The sequence below is a fragment of the Schistosoma haematobium genome, chromosome 1 (genome assembly GCF_000699445.3).
Source record: "Schistosoma haematobium chromosome 1, whole genome shotgun sequence".
Lineage (NCBI taxonomy): Eukaryota > Metazoa > Platyhelminthes > Trematoda > Strigeidida > Schistosomatidae > Schistosoma > Schistosoma haematobium.
This window is the reverse complement of record NC_067196.1, coordinates 51,377,618-51,398,971: the sequence shown is the minus strand read 5'-3', so window position 1 is coordinate 51,398,971 and position 21,354 is coordinate 51,377,618. Positions and strand designations below refer to the sequence as shown.

The following is a 21,354-nucleotide window of genomic DNA, read 5'->3' as shown; positions in this document are numbered from 1 at the left end:
TAGTCAATACTGTATTAATCTTTATAATTATGAAATAAATCTTATTATATTCAATATTCATTTATATAATTAATGTAATAACATATCACAGTGTTGATCTTGTTTTTTTAAATTAAAGTAGCATTATGTATAGTACCGGAATTAAATTAATTTGTTCAAAGATTGATAAGATGAAATAACGATAATATTGTCAATTTAATTGTCTTACAAACAAATGAGTGAGGGCAAACAAACCAGATCCTAGCGGAGGAAGAAAGCAGGAAAAGGCGTTGGAAGTGGATAGGAAACGCATTGAGGAAAGCGACCAACTACGTCACAAGGCAATCTCTTACTTAGAATCTTCAAGGCCAAAGGAGAAAATGAGCAAAGAACACATTACGCCGAGAAATGAAGAGAAACATGAGAAAAATGAACAACAATTGTATAGAACTAGAAAGGAAATCGCAGGAAATAGTGGGTTGGAGAATGCTGGTTGGCGGCCTATACTCTATTGGGAGTAATAGGGATAAGTAAGTAAGTACAAACAAATTAATTGATAATATTCATACAGTTACTGCTTATATGTATTTAACCACTGTGATGTTTCTTTTTTTAATGGGATAGTGATGATGTTGATGATAAAATACATTCAATACTGAATGGTGAATCAGTAGATTTACTTAAATTTATGTTATTATTATTAGTAGTAGTATTAAAACAAATGTTTAAGGTTTTGTTTTGGGTTTTGTGGATTTTATTAACATTTTGCTGAAAAAGAGATTGTCTTGGAAAATTTGCACAGTGATCGGTAATCGAATTATCAGTTTGTAGTTGACTGTTCCGCAAGTTAACATCTTCTGTTGAATAGTTAGATTGTATGTTAGACCAAATTGAATGAGGATGTACAGGGATACTATTATTAGATCTTATATTGGACTGTCTGTAAAGGGGTTGAAATTCAGAAGATAAATTCAAGCAGTTTTCTGAAGTAGTGATGTTCGGAAATATTAGATTTTGCTTGAATTCTTCGATATGTTTTGCAGACGGTGTCAAATTCAATTGTAGCTTATTATTTGAGACGGGATTTTCGCAATCATTGTGTTGAAAATTTAAGGATTTGGGATTTTTCTGCGCTGTTCTAGATGAAACAAGTTTAGAGGTGTGATTTTGTCTAATTACTGTTTGCTTCCTTTTTAGAGATTGTATTCGTTTCTCCATCATTTTTCGTCTTCTTGTTTCCAGGCGACTTGCTTCCCGTTTAAGCAATTCATTTGGATCGATTGGTTCACCTGAACATGTAAGAAGTTGAGCATTATGAGCTGGCCTTCCAGGTCCTGTGTTAAATTTAGAAGGAAATTCTTAGCAAACATATAAATAAAATTTAATTGTAACATATTAAAAAACTAAATCATTTTCGATTAATTTTGTTAGATGATTGATCGTCGGTTTGCTAGACCGCATTATACTTTACCTGTGGTTTTATGTAGGATGAAAAATTTACAGTTATCTGTTTGTAGGGTAATAGTGGTTTGAGTCATTATGTCAGTAAGGGATAATTGATTCAGTTGTTTCCTTTATTCTGAAGTTTGTCGAATATGCATTTATGGGAAAGTTAAGATTGGTATATTCACAACTTCGATAAGATCTCACTAACCACCGTTTTCTACACTAAAAGATGACATGCCATTGATTTGGTTAGATCCGTTTTTGACTGACCACACCTAATACTCTCGCTTTGTTCACTTGTACTATTTAAACTTAGCTTGATTTGATTTGGTTATTTATTCTTTGAAGAAGTGGCCTACACTCATTGGGATATTAAAAATATATTATTTTTATTTATAACAATCTACCTAATGCTCAGTTTATTTGAAGTTACCAAGTCAAACCTCCGTAATGACACCTAAACCGTTTCCCGTTCCTATACTCTAAATGATAAACGATATATCCTTAGAGAATACTAAATCATATAAAAGATTCTTAGTTTTAGGGAAACGAGAAATCTATCTAGAACAAAACCTTTCTGGAATCCCAGTGATTTAAAAAGACTGTTTTATGACTGGAGGGAGTTGGCTTGCTTAACCTTGATTAGCATAAGTTTCGTGCTAGTTAGGGTTCATCAGTAAGGCATGCCTGGAATCTTGAGAAAACCGATGTTTTCTAATGGATTCGAACCCTCACCACCCAGTTTCATAGTTTGAGACATTCTTTGAGCTATTCAAGTCGTAACTGACCTACTGTGGAACTGAGATATTTACAAATGGTTAATCACTGACTAGTGACCAGTGTTGGTTAGGTTAGTGGCCATATAACCACTTAATCGATAGAAACTCATCAGCTCTAAAGGATAAGACAAATACGAAATTAGTCATAACTCAGTGATCAATCTACCATAGATTTTAGACAGTTTTATAATGGTTGAGTGAAATATGCTTCTATCAAAAATCTGATTATCATTTAATAAAATATTTATTACAGTTTTTAAGGAAATTAATCCCCATTAAAATAGTGCCATTCTTCGAATACTCTATAGATCATGAATTACTCACCAGTTCGTTAAACCAGTGGCAATTAGAATTAATATTAAAGAACTAATTATTGTACTACTATCAGTTTGTCAAAAGTAATAACACTCTGATATTTAACCTGTACATCATAACTGTATAATAACAAGTTTTCAAACATTATAGGTAGAATAAAGAATGAAAGGTTATTCAAAGATATATAGCTTTTAACTTGTAACATCTTATTAATTGTTTAAATGTATAATTCATATTTAGGTTCATTTAATTCATTAATTAAACACTTAATAAGGATAATATTTTATTCAAACTAGTAATCTACCTTTTCGTGTATGTTCTCTTTTGCGCCATTTAGCCCTTCTATTTTGAAACCAAACCTTTGAAAACAAAGAAAAAAGAAAGATATGGAAGACTATTTATGACATATAATGTATGGGTTTGGAATAAGAAGATATAATTAGTTGTTAGAAATGCATATATAAGTATCCTATAAGTCATTATTGAATTTGCGATAATGAGTCTAGTGTAAAACTAAGTACTTTTTGAATGTAAACTTAACTTGGATTATTTATCTTACATGAAATCCTTGATAATAGGTGAAAAAAAGTGAAAAAAAATACTGAAAATTATGTCAAATTAAATTAACCCTAATTAGTGATAAGCAAACTATCCATACATGTTAATAAATCAGTTCTTGTCATTAATCAAATGGATCTCCAAAGCTGTTTGGAGAATGAGGATAACTGATGTTTCCTTTTTATTGAGGGTTATTTCTTTTTGAGGGGTCTGAAGTGGAAGTTGAGTTAGAGGTGGTTATAGAAACCTGTAAGTGTGGCCGCAGGACCCAAGGGTAGCTGCATGAGGCTAGCCAGGCATGAAATTTTGAGAGAAGTTTTAAATACAGTTGTTCCATACTTTAAAGTCCTTAGTGACGGAGATGAAAATTTTTAGGGTAAGATGTGACCTTTTAGACCCGACCTTTTCTAACCTCTCTCTTCCTGTTGTGAGAAGGTAGAATCCTTGTAGACGATGGTTGTCCGATGGAACACCTTACATCCGTCACACTCTGGTAAAGACAGCAGTACAGCTTTTGTTTTATACCCTGAGTTGATGCCTTCAGTCTTGTCGCTTTTCAACGTATTTGCATAACAAAGTGAAACCTAAAGCAACGAATTTTCTAGACAACGTAGCTCGACAAAATCATCACCAAAGTCATGACTAGCTACCACATCAGATGTATATAAATATGTATAAATATACATAAAGTTTCTGATAAATAATAATCTCAAAGAGTTGTAAAGGCCTTTGATTTTAATGTTTATCGCTGTATAAAGTCATGGCAACATTAATTATAATATAAAATGTATCTTTCACGGAATAACATGTTGATTGAAGTTATTCTACTTTAAAGAAGGTGACCTGCATATTATATAACATAACTTGATAAAATAACGACAAAAGACAATCAATTTATAATTTATAGCGAAACAAATATCGTGTTAATTTTGGAAGAATATCAGGTGAATTGCATAAATTTCGATAATGTTTATTATGTTCAGTTACCTTAAACTGCAAGACAGTTCAGAGAAATAAATTTCAACATAATGTTGCTCACTATTCAAGGAAATGAAATGTCTATTTGTTAAACCGCAAAATATATAACGAATGGGGACATTAAAAAACTGTTCAAGATAAAGTTAGTTGGTTAATTCATAACTAAATATAATTCCTCTTTTTAAATCAATAACTTTCTTTGATCATAATGGCTAACCTTTACATGGGGATATGTGTGCTACTATCTGATGGTCGGGACGAACTGGTTGAGATTCACTCAATAACCGTGATCAGTGGTTGAAGTCATCGCATAACATTCTTTAGAATCGATATCAGTAGCCCAAATGCATTACTTCCTTATGTTCCGCTAGATCTTGAGTTCCAGTGTTTCTTCATAAATATTTTATTTTTATTTCGTTTACGTGAACCAAATTGTCACATTGTTAATGGTTCTGCAATTATTGTAACTGCTTTTTTACTAATTGTGATGATCTGATATAGGCCCTTAGACTAAAGCACATTTGTCCCTAGCATAATCATATAGCCTTTGAATAAATATGTCGATAAAACGCAAGAACCAAAACAATTCAACTGGATCAGCTTACTTGAATACGGGATTCTGGTAAACCTAAACGTTGTGCCAACTCTTCTCGCACAATCATACTTGGATAGTGACTAACACGGAAGACTAATTCTAATTCAGTCAACTGTTGTCCTGAAAAATTAGTTCGTGTTCGCCGTCGGCGTTTATTACCGTCATTTTCATTACTATCATTCCCATCCTCTTCTTCATCATCATCATCGTCATCGGTATCCTCAACTTCATCGTCATTATCATAGTGATTATCACTATCATCTATGTCATTTACATAAATGTTTGATTGAGTTCCAGATATGGAAACATTAATCTTTTCATTACACAATTTATCAGAAACAATCTTATTTCCTCCAACATATCCATCACTTTCAATATTATTATTAATATTATTCTTTACTTGATAATTATAATGTTCTGAATGTTGTAATTCATTATTTAATAAAGATGTTTGACAGGAGTGTTTTTCTACTTCTGCTACTACTTCTTCTTCTTCTTCCTCCTTCTGTTTCACTCTTTTATCCGCAGTCATTTCATTGAATTTGTATAAAATTTCTTTTGTTTTATGTTTATGCTTTATTGATTTAGGATTTAATTTTGTGCATGAACTTGTTACGAAATTTGTTGATAAGTCTTTAGTGTTATTACAACTATTTGTTAGATTCTTCTGTAAGTTTAATTTTAAATGATCTGATAAACAGATGTTTCCCTGTTCACCTATATTAGAGAAATAAAAAAAAAAGAAGGGAATTTAATGTAAAAATTAACTTTATTAGAAATCAATGTGTGGGGACAACATTTCGTTTACTGATATTATAAATGGTAAGACATTTAAAATTGATCGATCACTGGGTGGTGATCAACGTCATATATGTCAGGTCCTTCTTAGTGCCGATCGAATCCTATCAACCAAGTAAATACATTTCAGTCCTACAGGAGGTCAGTCAAGGCCCGGATAGCTCAGTAGTAACGTCTGTGAAGCTGGGTGACACGAAATTGAATCCGTTAGGGAGCATCGGTTTCCTCAAGATTACAGGTACACCTTGCTGACGAGTGCCAAGTAGCACGAAACTTAGGTCCAAGGTTTACTGTTGACTACCTCTAACCACCATCTTATGGCAACATTTCAAATCCAAAAATTTATAACACAATAACATGTGGCTGTCGTGAAATCTGAGCAAATTTTTTTAAATATATAACATCAACTAACCGGAAATGTAAAATGTCTGACCACACAAAGTTTATAAAGGTAGGAATAAGATAAATGATTGAATTTGAATATTAGGTGTTCAATAAGATAGTTGACTCATATAACAAGATAAAACTCGGTTAGGATTTTATGTCACTACAATCATTTTATTTTTACTCAAAATAGTGTAGAATAGCTTGAATATAACTATAATGAGGTATAAATCCTTTATTTCCGAGATAGTTTGTAGTATCTGGGGATGGTTTTCATTATAAGAAGAAAAAATTGAAGAATCATTAAAAACTAATAAGTACTAGGTAGCTGTATCGTTCTAATTTGAGAATCGTCAGAATTTGACCCACACTGGATTGTGTTCAGGACTTCTTGATTATCATTGGTTCAGTTTTCTGAAATTCGGGACTTGTGAGTTCGACTTTGAGACTGAACCGTCTTGGGAACAGAATAATTAACTACCATATTGGTTGGTAAGTGAAGAGAAATGATTATAACAGAAAGCCCTTTATATAATTCATTCGAACGAAACTCACAAAGAATGGGAAAAGTACAATCATACCAAACTAGAGCATTGAAGTAAAACAAATGAAAATCGAGGAACATGTTAAAATCACAATAATTTTTGAGTAGAAGAGATGACAGTAATCTATAGATTAATCAAAAGCTTATGATTCATAGGATAAAGCAGATATATAATTAAATGTTAGTAATTTACTGATTTCGAATTAAGTAAAATAATGTCTCAAAAAAATAGCTCTCATCTCTTCTTAATGAGTATAATATCTTCTGAGAGTAACTAGTTATATGTTTTTAAATTGAAATACGAGATTTCAAGATGGCTCTTGTCATTACTAGATATCGAATGAGAGATGTAAAGATTATTTTATTTCAAGTCAATAAATTTGTAATCACTTTAATGGATTGTATTGATGAGTTCCAGCATAAAACAGAAAACATAAAGTGTTTAAGTTTAATGTGAATTTTACCATAAAAAATTACAATTAAAATGAAAGTAAACCTATTGACACCAAAACTATTTGACAATTACATGGATACAATTTGGATTAATACATTGTAATATGATTCCATCATTTTATTTAATAAACATAACTCTTTTTGATTGAGATCATGTACCGATTGATGTTAAATCTGATCTTACATCAATTAATTCATGATTTCAATCAAAAACTAAACAATCTCCACAACCTCATACTGATAAACATAACTCTGTTATCTCTTTCTCAAACTTTATAAAACTATAGAATTCATACTTCTTTGAAGATCAGAACAAAGTTAACGCAGTCAATGATTGGAATTTATCATATCTGAGCTGTTTACATTGGTATTTTCTGCTTTATTTAAACTCAATTAGTAACTAGCTAGTACTAATCAGTTACGTTTTTTTAAATTTAAGTAGTAAATAAAATATGTTGGCATCTATATAGAAGCATAAGAATCACAAATACATTTTCTTAAAATGTATTAGAAAGCATAAAATACATTCGTAAACTTTTTGGTTGAGATCATGAATTAATTGATGTTAGACCACCGTTGGAAACCTGGAAGCACTGGACGGCCGTTTCGTCCTAGTATGGGACTCCCCAGCAGTGCGCATCCACGACCCCGCACCCCGCGGGACTCGAACCCAGGACCTACTGGCTTCGCGCCTGAGCACTTAACCATTAGACCACTGAGCCAGCACCCAATGGTGTTAGTGTCTAACATCAACCAATCCACGAAATTGCGCGACAACCTTCCATTGTACTGAGGTAGATACCTGTCTCTACCCGACATTCGTAAACGAATGATATTCATCTAGCTCAGTAATCCTATTGAATTTATTAATTGATAGATTATATATTCTGTGAGTCATTTCCACAAAAATGATTGAAATAATTCAAGTAGCAATTTTAGCAATACCATCTTTGTGTTTCACTTAAGAGGAATGAAATATGTACTGATATTCCGTTTGCATTTCAATTTGACTACCATAAATAAGAACTTGTCCAACGTTTTTCACCTGGTCATCAAAATTTCCTTAAACTAGGAATGAATCTCTCAGATATAGTGTCTTCAAAGAAGATTATTTCAAATTTGCTCACTCAATCTTACGCTGTACATATACAATCCTACTTACCTTCAATTAATCTCATTGTTATATGTGAGCATTATTTTCTACTCTTCTTTTATGGTATGTAATTATAAAAATCACACCTATTTACAAATGTGATAACCTAGTAACACAATCAATTGCCTTCATTTAGTCATACATTTCAATCTACTGCTTACATTTATAATATGAGTAGGTTCCGTTGACAGATTTAAGTTAGTAATTTCATTTAAATAAATAACGCCTGGGGGATATAGTATTGTATGTATGTGAAATAAATATGTATAAATTTATATTTCCGTCTGTCAGTTATTCGAAAATTACGCAATCACCGGCTTGGTAGCAAAATCTGATTGGAAAGTTGACAGGCAAATATCCCGTGAAGTCAAATAAATTAATATTTACACAGGAAATTATTTTATTTCTTAATTTTTAAAATTCTTCCTTTCTTTATCATGTTATACGTGAACATGGTATATAAGTGTGATAAGACATGTTCCTGTGTATGCTATACTCTAAACATAAACACACACATACATACTAATAAGCAAACAAATTCTTAATATTTCCATCTGTCATGATAGATTCATTTGTTCACCAAACTCCCTTCTCACATTGTTGTTGTGCATGCATGTCAAATCTTGATGAGTGATATGTGAAGAGTACAGAAAATTGAAGAAATATGGGTATGACAATTTAAATTATATGTTTGTTGATAAGTTCTTAACAATAAATTCTCTTTTTATCATCTAAGTATATCAACAGACTACTGAAATACTTAATATAGTGTTAAATAAATATGAAACAATATTTATGTTAATACGTTCAATAAAAGAATTACTTACCTGGAATTCAATGAGATATGTTTATTTTTATTAAATAAAATAAAAAACCTTATCAACAAAACGAAAACTTTCCTTCAAACAGGAAAACAAGACCCCTGGGGTATATACAACCAATTGTAAACTATTATTTGATTACATAATACAAAATCAGTTTGAAATACTACTGAAAAAACTTAAATAATTATATTTTAAGTCCATTAAAATTTTATAGCCATAGCATTCAAGTATAATAAAAAAAGATAATTATTCCATCATTTAAATATTAATCTCTTTAGTAAACTTGTATCACAGGAAATTTGAATGCAATACAAACAGAGTTTCTAGTAACCATTATGGTAACGAGAAATATATTGTTTCTTTTCTACCATAATCTTAAGTGAAAAAAAATAGTCACTGTTCTTATTCGAAATGAATCCTTATAATTGAACCGACTGGTAAACATAGATTGCGAATGAACTATGTAGCAAATCAAACTCTAATAAGAAAGTATACCAACTACGCAATTTTTTACTATTACAATTATATTACCCAAAACATGAAAATTCATTTTTGAAAAAGTGGTAAATAGGTTCAAGTCTCAGTGAGATCAACACTTTCTGAGTTGAAGGTAGTTGGTCATTTAAATTATTTTACCAAGTTTAAATTTCCTTATATGATCTAGAATATTTAACCTTATTGATAGATCAGAATTAAGTTTGAGTCTTCGGAGAGAAGGGAACAAATAAGTTAAGCAGGGTCACTCAAAGCTCAATAACTTTAGAATATTTAGTAGGGAATTTCGGGTTCAAACTTTTGTACGTTTACAACTGTAATCCAGTTATGCTTTTTTTACTGTCACTTGAGTAGTTAACAGAATTCCAAAGATAATTTATTCAATTATATCTGAATAGATCGTATAGTTTCGATTTACCAGTCGTTTGTTAATCAATGCGATAGCAATTATGATTTAGGTATATTCACTAAGTTTTTTTAATGATTAATGAATATATAATGTAAATACTTATTTATTCTTAACCCTTAACTAATTTGATTAAATTTTTAAGGAAAGTATGTATTTAAAGCCTAGCAACAGTTCATTATAATTTTGAAAAATTGATCTAGCGTAAATTTTCAAAAGCTGACATCTTTTTTCTGCTCAAAAATACTTTTATTTTCCAGTTGAATTGTTAGATCGGATAATTTTTTTTCAAATTATTATTCAAAAGAAGAAAAAAACCATAAAATAAAGGAAATCAGTCAGGAGAAACATTATTTTCTTTCCATTCTCTTCCCGTTTCAGCCTCCCCCGCTCCAAAGTAATTAGAGAAAAAAAAACAGAAAAGTGTATACAGTTTAGATCATTTTTAATTATTTCCATTTTTCAAAACAGAGGGGTGAGGGTTTATAGAACAGAAAACAGAAGAAATAACAGGATAGAAAACATTCTGATGACATTGTTGATAGTCAAACCAATTCGTATTCTCTTTAAATTTTGACGCGTCATGGTTACAATCCGTTTAGCCTACCAGTTTTTGTTATCAATTGAAGATATTTTCTTTGCGTCCTAGTAAAAAGGTACTAGATCCTAGTTTGTTCTGAGTTCAGATTACCACATATCATTTGATGTACTCACATTAATTGTATATACGATAGTAACAAAATATTATGCTTGATATGTGAATGAATACTTTAAGTTGTACAGTGTAACCGATTCATTAAAGGATTACACATTATATTCTATTAATATATGGTGAGGGCGGACCCTCAGGTAGAATATCATAGAGCAAGAGTCTATTTTATTAGCATTAACCTTTAAAATGTTTGTATATAAATGAAATGTAAATGGTTTTTTCATGGGATCTAGGCAATACAAGAAATATTTTGCTACGGAACCACTGCAATTAATACTGATTTACTGAAGTAATGAACTGTCATATCGTCGCCGTTACTGTCACCAGAAATTTACAAACCCAGAAATAAAGTTATAATTACTATCCTTTACTGAAGCGTTGGAAGTTTGAATTTCAATGAGTTTGAAATTTTTTAATGACACAAATACATCATATTCATTATTTGGAAAAGCTACTTGCTAAATAGCCATTGATTAAGATGGTTAGTATATGTAACACGCCTACCTCTATGTGCAATGATAAAAGATGTAGGAGATGTTGGGGAAAAACTAGTAATGGTTAACTCGAGACGTGGTATAAATCCACGAAAACAATAATTGTTGAACTGAACCATGAAAGTAGGTTCAAGCTATCTAGTTGGAGCCTCTGTGATAGTAGTAACCAAACCATTAAGATTTTAAATAACATGGCTCAGAATCAGTCTTTATGACGTAAGTACATTGACTTTTTTTCTCCCATTCGATCCAAAGTTTCTAAAGTCTTTTCATCCCATTAACCTATGCTTTTTTCTCTGATCTTGTCTCCTATGATTAATCTTTACTATTAGGGCTAATACTGTTACTGTCTCTAGCACTCCGTGATTTGTTGTTATAATTTCCTCTAGCTGTGCGAATGGGGTGTAGCAACTTTAACTAACATACACATGTTACAGATTCTACGTTAGGCACGACTGCACCAATAAATGTCACATATTTTCGCTGAATATATATATTGTTGTTGGTTTTGAGAAAATCATTAAATCATTTTATATCTTATTTAATTTAGATGATATGTACCTATATCTGCAGTGTGTTTGATTTACAATTTTGTAAATATTAAGCTGTAAAAGTTCATTCAGTTGTTGTAATTTTCCAATTTTATGTGTGTGGATATGTGTGTTTAAGAAAATGATCAGTATCTTCAAAATTTCCAATTATCAAGTTATTTCATGAAGTTCGAACGAATTCAAAACGAGAATTTATGACAATGCACTTCTCAAAATCATAAACACTTAGAGTTTAGTCTTAATACTTTAAATACAATATTGAGCCCGAAATTATCAGGTCTTATTAACGATCCAATAGACTTGTATTTGATGTTTACCATCCCAATGTTTATTTACTTGATACGATTTATTAATGGAATAAGTTTTTGAATTTCATTTGTCATTTTTTATACTATTCAGTAAAGTGTTTCAAGTGAGATTATTTCGAACTTATAGTTTCTGCTTTATAACCTCACAAACAATCTGAAATTTAACCGTAATTCAACAGAGGGAGTTTTATCTACTTCCATCACTGAATTTCTATTAGAAGTGCTATTGTGGTATGGCAACTCGAATTGATGCACGTACATACGAAGTTCTACGTTGTTACTGACTGACTGACTGAGAAGTACGAAAACTGCAAATAAAGGTGACATTTAAAGTGACTGTGAAAATTGTCCTCATGGTAATACACAGTTATGTAAACAATAAAATCAATTTTCATAGATTTTTAATTCATGAACTAAACTTAGATCACTATTTAAAAACCTGGAAGCATTAGACGGTTGTTTCATTCTAATATGAGAATCCTTTGCAGCACACATCCATCGAAAGTTCTGGTTTGAACTGCAGGATGCGAAGTCATGAGCGGACATTCCTGAGTAGTCACATACTAGGACGAAGTCACAGTTCAGTGTATCTAGGTTTTTAATTAGTGATCTAAGTAAGATGAGTTCGTTAATAAAAAAACCTATGAGAATTATAACCTCTACACCACCCTATATTGATAAAATAAATTGTAGAAAATTATCTTATCTATTTTAGATTATTAAATTTAATATTAATGTTCCAATCTGCCTGTTTACACATTAAAATGTAACAAAAATTACATGACTTTTCAACTTAATCATTTAGTATTATTATTGACCTTATCCATTTTTTTTAAAAGGTTAATTATATTGCAGTTAGAAGTCCAGATAATATACATGTGAGGAATTGATTTGAAGTCGAGCTATTTATACTTAGTATCATATCTGTTCATTATAGAGTCACACAGTTCACTATGATAGTAAATAAAAAAAAATTTCATACAATTAAAGGCTTGTACAGCCATAACATTTAAATGAAATAAATCCACTTATTAGACTGAGTGAAACTGGCTTGTAATTAAGGCTTATTTTATTTTAAACGGTACTCACTGATTATTTTATGAAATATAATCAAGTTAGTTTGTTTTTTTGTTACTGTGCTCTTTTCATATTATTTGTAATCAATATATCCTTATTGTTATGCTACAATATACAGAAGTACATTTAATATAATCACAATTACCTAGTAATATTAACCTGAACATTAGAATTTCGCCTATTGACCGTCATTTAATATTGTTATCCTTGTTGATTATAATAAGTAACAATCATAATAAACTAAATATCATATATCTTATATTATAGAATATAATAGTTAAAAATAATTATTACTTACCTGTTTGAGCTTGCTCTAAACTTATATGATTCAATATACTTTGACAGGTTTCTAATTGATGATTATTAACTGAATTATTTTTCATTTCATTTATTATTGATAATATCCAAGTATTGTTCTGTAAATATAATGTAATTGATAGGATTAAATATAAACTATTAATAATATAAAAGAAATAAACAAAATATTCTAATTTTTGTAAGCAATGATGGATAGTGGCTAGCAATGAAATGCAAGGCGCGCGTTTCATCCTACTTGGGACTCGTCAGCTGGATGTACCTGCATCTCAGAGTTGATATTCACTCTGGGATTCGAACCCAGTACCATTCGCTTCAAACGCCATCGCGTTATCCACCCAGCTACTGAGTCCTGATAGCCACTTGACTGTGCAATAGGGTGAATTAAAATTCACTTGGTATTGTTTTGGTTTGTATCTTCCCATTGAGGTTTAAGACTGCAATTGATCAGTCTGTTATTGGCATATGTGCATACTGTGAGTGTGCCTCGATATTGCCTTAATTCTTAAGCTTTTTATAAGCAATGATGGATAGTGGCTAGCAGTGGAATCCAGGGCGCGCGTTTCGTCCTATTTGGGACTCGTCAGCTGAATGTACCTTCATCTCAGAGTTGATGTTCAGTCTTAGACCTCAATGGGAAGATACAAGCCAAAACAATACCAAGCGAAAATATTCTAATTATTATTGACACTTACAAACCGAATAGACATATATACACTTACATTTAGATTTCAGAATAGAGTATGGTTGAAAAGATTGTTGGATTATACATATACTTTATTAATTGAATTCATGAGTCAATTGAAGCTAGATCATCACGGAAAACCCGTGGAGTGGGATCGTGGATGCTTACTGTTGAAGAGTCCCATAATAGGATGAAACGGACGTCCAGTGCTTCCATGTTTTCCATAGTGGTCTAGTTTCAACTGACTCATAAATTCTATTATTAAATGACTATAATATTCACAAAACCCCTCTCTGAATATGTATTTTAATTGCTCAATTATTAATTAATAGTATTTGTATACTCTATTAACGACTAATTTGGAAATGGACAGTTGAAATACATCATAGATACTATGATTATTGAAGTTCAATAATATCTGAAGTAAAATAATTGTCTTCGATTACACTAAATAATAATCATCATACGTATTATGAATTGACTGGGATTGGAAAAATTAACTCAATTGTATAAAGGTATTGTATTATAAAAGAAATCTAAAGAGAACGGGCTCAAACCTGTTTGACATTATGAGTGTACACTGAAGTGGAATGCTAAATGAGGATGGATGGATGTCCAACGCTTCTCTGTTTCCAGTGATACTGATGATTATCAGTTACAAATTATCTTCATAAATCGCCCAAATATCATAAATATACTAAGCAGAATTGGATAATAGTTGGCAGTGAAGTTCAGGATGTGCGTTTTGTTCAACTTGGGATTTGTTAGCTAGGTGTACTTGAACCTATCTGTTAATGTCCATGCTGAGACTCGAACCTAGTATTTTTCGCCTAGAATTATACACTTTGTACTGTTAATATAGAAACAATAGGAATACAAGTAGAATAGTTTCGTTGTAGGGATTAAAAACCATATTCCTGAGGATGGGTATAGTGGTCAAACTGCTGAAAATAAAATTTGTGAATTTACATTTTATACTTCTTCCTAGATAGTATTCTATTTCCGTTGATCTTAGGACTTTTAAATCGCACTATCTCCAAAAGACTAGAATGTCGAATGAAAGCCTGATTCGTCATCAGATTCAAAGCAGAGATTCTGGAAATCTTTAAATCGTCATCAAAAGTTATTATGAATCAACTTGGCTAAGAATAATGGTCCCCAAATAAGAAAAAGGAGCAATATAACGAATTGACTAAGGTTAGACATGTAAATAATTAGATTTTAATTCTGCAGTTTGAATGTATTACATCCACTATAAAGACTGAAGGTATCTGGACCAATCTTTGATCAGTTTGTGAGTGCTAACCGATGGGAAGATATACTAACAGTTCAGTGGTCACCTAATGTTTGGCTTAAGTTAGTCAACGGTGCAAAACAATCTTCATATTGCTAAATCTTCATAACTAATTAGAAATATTTGTGTTATTTGAAAAAAAGTATTATGATCAACATCAAACTTTAGTCCTGAAATCACTATGTAAGTAAGATATTACTATTTCGTGAATATAAAAAATGACTTTTCTAAACACTCCAAGATGAATGCAATTCATTTTCGGGTGCAACAATGTTTACAATTTCGTTATTTGAAGAGATCTGTCAAAAATAATTGATTATATTTAATAGTGACTTAACAGAATAATTTACTTAAAAACGTAGTGGAAGCCAAGATCTATTGTAATTCTTCTTCAAGTTTTAGTTGAATATTTACCTCTTGAATGAAAGTATACACAATGTAATGATTTACGTATGAGTTGGAGAACAATGAGTTAAGCAGTTCACAGGAAATAATGTTCAATATGTCTCTTCACATTAATTTCCAGATTATTTGTCCCCACTTATTGTTATTTACAGCAAAGAATATTAGATGACAACCTCTTATGTGAGTTTTCAGGTCAATACTTATATATAACAAGCAGTCGTGTGTGTTAGGATGGCAATTTTTACTAAAGGTAAATTTTAGATGATGCTCGGGCAGACAATTCAAATGTACCAACCTGTCAAAATAATATTTAAAATAACATTCTACCATCCCATATTCTAGAATAAACCTATTAGCAGAGTAAATGACAGTAAACTTAGGGGTTGATCATTTTAAATGCTTTTAGTTCCATAGCCTAGAGGTATATTTTATTGTAACCACTGAAAAATATGGTATAAAGAGAAATATGACAATTCTTCTCAAATCTTTCTGAAAATAGCTGTTGCCAAACTTTTAATTTCATTCATCATTCAGTGAAAATAAGGTTTCAGTAAATGATATGGGTTCTTCTGTTTACTTAACACTACTAACCAGTATTTTATTTCATCCATAATTTTGAAATCACATTGTCACCACGATTGTAGATCAGTGAATTTAAATGATATGCCTCTAAAAAGATGAGTATATTCGTTTTGTTTTCCTTCTGGTGTTTTTGCTCGTTTTCTATTATTTATTTTACTCTTGTATCACTTCTGAAATCATTAATTTTACCGTAATCTATAATCCATAGTTGAGTTACATTGGTCACCCTCAATAATGTAATTAAAACCGTCATACATTTATGCCCAATTCAACCTTCTTCCAATCTTTCCTTATATTCTTTGATGTATAATTAAATTGTACCATTTTTCTTGTTAAAATCCAATTCCTTAAGTCATAATTAAAATATGAATCTAGGAACTATATTTTCGAAATAAGTTTAATGATCAATACATAATTAACTAGCGTACATATTTTTTATTGTTCGGTTGAGATATTTTTAAAGTCTGATCATCGATAAAAGTATTTTATTCATTTTTTTTCCAGGTATGGTACAATAATGAAACCAACAAGGAGGCCCCACACAAATCATTCAATTTGTAGGATATTGAGGCTGGGATATTTCCCGGGTGCCCAAACCGAAGCAGGATGCCACACCCCGAGCCTTTGGTCTAAAGGTCTAATCCACGAGGCAGTGAAGCAACGTCAGGAGATGCAGTCCCATGGTAGCCGGTGATCAACAATAGGTTCATACGCCACTTGTTTCCTTAGGATCCAGGAGCCTATGTACACCATCGGTTTGGAATCAGGGTTTATCAACTACCCTAGGTGGATCTTTCATATTCACCAACCCGGTTAAAGCGCCGGACATTCGCTTTTCGTCCTCTCAGTTTCGTAAACAACAGTAATGCCACGAGAATGCAGTAAGTAGGACTTCCTTGGTAGTGGTTGTATGCACTTGGCCATGTGAGAGCAGTTCGAGAGGGAAAGCTGACTCTCCCCACTGTCGGCCGTACCAAAGCATATATATTATCTTAAGTCTCTAACCCATAATTTTAATTATGATATAAATCAGACTCAAAGTATCATATGAATTTTAAAAGTAAAAATGAAGTAAAACATTGACTAACAATTGTAGATTACTAAAAGGACTTTCATCCCTTACAGAAGATTTATTTTCATCAAATCAAAAGTTTAATAATAAAAATTTTCACAAAAAAGAAATTGAGTAGAATTAGATTCAAGCTTTTGTATTCAAAGAACAATCAGAAAATATTTTTTTATTTTTGAAAATCACTACTGATTTATTGAAGGATAAATATAAACGGAAATGAATCATTTATGAATGGTATTTCATTTCAGATTGATACAAGTTGAGTAATGTATGAAAATTCTGTGACCTCATTCAATGATCAGTGTAAGGATTTTTTTGGGTCATGTTAGTTAGCTCATTTACTTTATACTACTGTATTGTAATCGAGCGGTAAGCTATATTCAGCTTTTAATTAAATGAAAAACAATTGCATTGAATGTTCATTGAATGTCACAAATGAAAATTGTTTCATTTTATTTTTTTAGCTGATTGAATAGATTGGATATTTTATTCAATAGTCTAGTTTATTAAGAGACTAATATTTGGACATCCCCATCATATTAAAAGACTGGTGATGAGGATATTTAAACAATGTAGTTTGAAGTTGGACGCCGGCTCAGTGGTTTAGGGTTCGAATCGCACGGGTGAGGTCGTGGATATGCATTGCTGAGGAATCCCACACTAGAACGAAACAGCCGTCCAGTGCCTCCGGGCTTCCTATGGTGGTCTAGCTTCGATTGACTCATGAATTCAACTATTAAATCTAGTTTATGCTTATCTAATTGTGATTTTAGCAATAAAAAAACAATTTGGACCAAACTGATAGTTGAAAAGCTTTAATTATTTATTATTACAAATTTTCGTACGGAAATATTTATTTAAATTTAGATCAGATTTCCCATGTTTCATTTTTTAAAATTCTTATGAAAGTTTAGTATGTTTTAGTATCATCCTATCAATATATCAACTGATACTTCACTACAAATGAACTTAAACTATTAAAGGTCAGACCACTAACATTTGATATTTTGTTTATTAAATAAACTATAGATATACCACTTACTACTAATTATTAGAATAAACCCAAAAATAATCACTCTAGTAAGAGAAATAAGGTTGAATTCACGAGTCAATCTAAGGTAGACCAACATTGAAAACATGGGAGTAGTAGACGGTTGTTTCGTCCTAGCATGAAACTCCTCAGCAGTACGCGTCCACGATCCCAGTCGCGGGACTTGAACCTAGGACCTTCGGTCTCGCGAATAAACGCTTAAACTCTAGACCATTGAGCTGGGATCTCATACTAGAATGAAACGGCTGTCCAGTGCTTCCAAATTTTCAGTGATGATCTCCACAAATCTTCAAAATTCATAAGAAATAAGATTATTTCATGGCATTTTTGTGTAAACATTGACAAAATGTTGTTTAAAACACACCTTAACATAATGGTTATATGTAACTCATTATAAATAGATATCAGATAACATTAATAATAATTTTTATATAAACAAAGAAATTATCATCAATAATCAAAAGAAGAATTGAATAACTTACATTTGTAAATTGATTAAAGTATTGCTCTTGAAATATTTTCATGACATTATCCAAATCTATTGTACCATAAGTTTTATGTTCATAAGCTTTATCACATATGTATCTATTATTAGTAGAATGATTTTCTAACGGTGAATGATTGAATATTGTTGTCACTTTATTTAATTGTTCTGTTGTAATCAATTTCTTATAATTATTATCTAAATAAGTATTTAAACAAATAGCATCTGAACTAAGTATATTATTTTCATTAAATGTCTTATTCATTATTCTAATTAATGTTAAGATGTGTATACGTTACTTTTTAAATAATTTAAGAATTATTCACACAATAAATTTCCCTTTTATTTTACAACAACTTTCCAAATGTGATGATTTCACTAATCGTTCAAACTATCCATTCATCTATCCATTCTCATCCAACCAACCACCCCACCCCACCCACCAACTTAATTTATCTTAACACAATCCTTAACTTCAAAAGTTCCCATTCTACTTCATCCCTTAACATCCAACTTATTTGTTTACTATTAATAGATTGTTTTCACTTAATGTAAATCATTAAATGTGTTAGATTTAATTTCTATTTTCAATCAAATAATTTTAACAGGTTGAAATTATAAATAAACCAATCAAAAATATTCTAGAAGATGAAATTTATTTTCTTTCTTCTAACTACCTTATTGGTTGTCATACCGATGTATACAAATATTTCTTAAAATAATCATAGGGATAGACTCAATATAAATAATGCCTTACTTTCTTCTCCCTTTAACTTAATCTAAATGAATTTTTTTATCTCATTGATTAAATGTTTGAATATAATTTTATATAAAATAATTCTATCAAGCTTAGTAATCTACTTCAATAGTACATTTATTTTTGTACAGGTTGTTTGTATCCTTCCATTGATGGTTAAAGACTGTAACTGACCAGTCTCTTATTGGTGTATATATATATTGCCTTAAGTCAAAAACATCTTCTCTGATTATGATATCTCATTATCGTAGTTTGAATCTGTAGATATCAATATCGGATGCTCTGAGTTGCGTTTACTAGTTCAACTGGTTTTATATTTCAAATGCATTATGAATTAGTTGTTTAGCAAGTAATCAGTAATCAATTACTATGTATTTATCGGCACTTTTTTATTAAGGAATTCTGCACGAGGAAACCTTGTTTTTATTCTCTCTTTTTACATTTTTATATTATTCGTGAGAATAACTTATGACTTCGTGAAATATATTTTTCGGTAGAAGTAATTCAGATTCTGAACTACTTATCTGTGTAATGTAAAGTTGATTTAAAGCCCAGAACATTAAGGTATGGAAGATTTCTGAATCACTACAAATTCTGTTATTAAGAAGAACCTTGAAAACGCTTTCTGAGGAGAGGTGAGAATGGACGCAGCAAATAAAGGAAGGAATTGGTTTTGTTTTAGGGACAGATTGTTGTAAATTATTTCATAATCTGGAAAAGTTGCTGGTTAAATAATTCACGTTTGAGAAAATTTAGAATGAGATTGTTTCACTAGTGAATAAAAAATTACGGATGTTGCAACTAAGAGTTTCTACATAATGAATTGCTTCATTGAATGTAAAAGACAGTTTATTAAGTATTCTGAAGAAAAAGATTAGATCTGGTTTGAGTTTCCTCTTCCACAAAGGGTCGATTCCAAGTGTATTATATCTGGAATTATAATTTAAGGTACAATCAATCCCAAGAATGTGAAATGTAAGTCGTCTATGAACGGATACCAGTCTTAATTTATCCTTGATCCAAACACCTCTAAGTATAAACGTGCAGTGTTCTAGGAGTGGTCGAACACACTTTGTCAACGAAAATATGTGACTTGTTGTCATAGAAGTTATGAATTATGCAACCCATATGACGTTGGGACTTGGAGTTCCTTTTCGAGACCTGTTCTGTGAAGGATAAATTGTAGGAATACATGAGTCCTAAGTCTACTACTGTGTATAACTTGGATAACAGGTCATACAAGATTGATTCTTGAGGAAGCCATGTTGAGAATCAATGATACTTTTCTCAGTGAGCAAATAATTATAGCGTCTGTCGCCAAAAATTATTTTCCTAATCCTAGAGATAACTGGAGTAATATTTATGGGCTAACAATTGTTTATGTCAGTCTCATCTCCAGATTTGTAACGTGTTATGATATGTGGGGTTTTCCAACAGTAAGGGTATGCGCCTGTCTCCAGAGAGAGAGAGAGAGTAAAGAGCTTTAGAAGAGGTAGTGGAATATCAGATGCAATATATTTGTAGATAAGGGATAAAATATCGCCTACTCTATAGCTGTTTAAAATCTAAAGAGAGTTTGTAGCTTAACTAATTTTTAGGTAAGTGAAAGAAATAGATTTTATTGAGTTACTAGTCACATACATGACTTTTGAAATGTTGTCATTTAGGAATATATTATTATTCGCAAAACTGCCACTGAAAAGTTTTGCAATGGTTTCAGAGTCGTTTATAAATGTGCCACTGTGTAAGATGCATGGTATATCAACATTTTGAGTTGCTCTAACGTATTTGTCAAAAAGGAAAATTAAGTTTTGCACTTTCGAGTTATTATTAAGTGTTAACAACTCTTCATTAATGGCT

General features: G+C 31.1%; 1 protein-coding gene across 1 annotated transcript; it reads right to left on the bottom strand.

The window, feature by feature from the left end:
• Nucleotides 1–591: 591 nt before the first annotated feature.
• Nucleotides 592–19,002, bottom strand: MS3_00010159 (uncharacterized protein; the record flags this gene model as incomplete). Its single annotated transcript, XM_051218516.1, has 5 exons — nt 592–1,313; nt 2,824–2,878; nt 4,661–5,367; nt 13,148–13,265; nt 18,736–19,002. The coding sequence occupies 5 exons, from the start codon at nt 19,000–19,002 to the stop codon at nt 592–594; spliced, it is 1,869 nt and encodes a 622-aa protein (XP_051074427.1).
• Nucleotides 19,003–21,354: the final 2,352 nt, after the last annotated feature.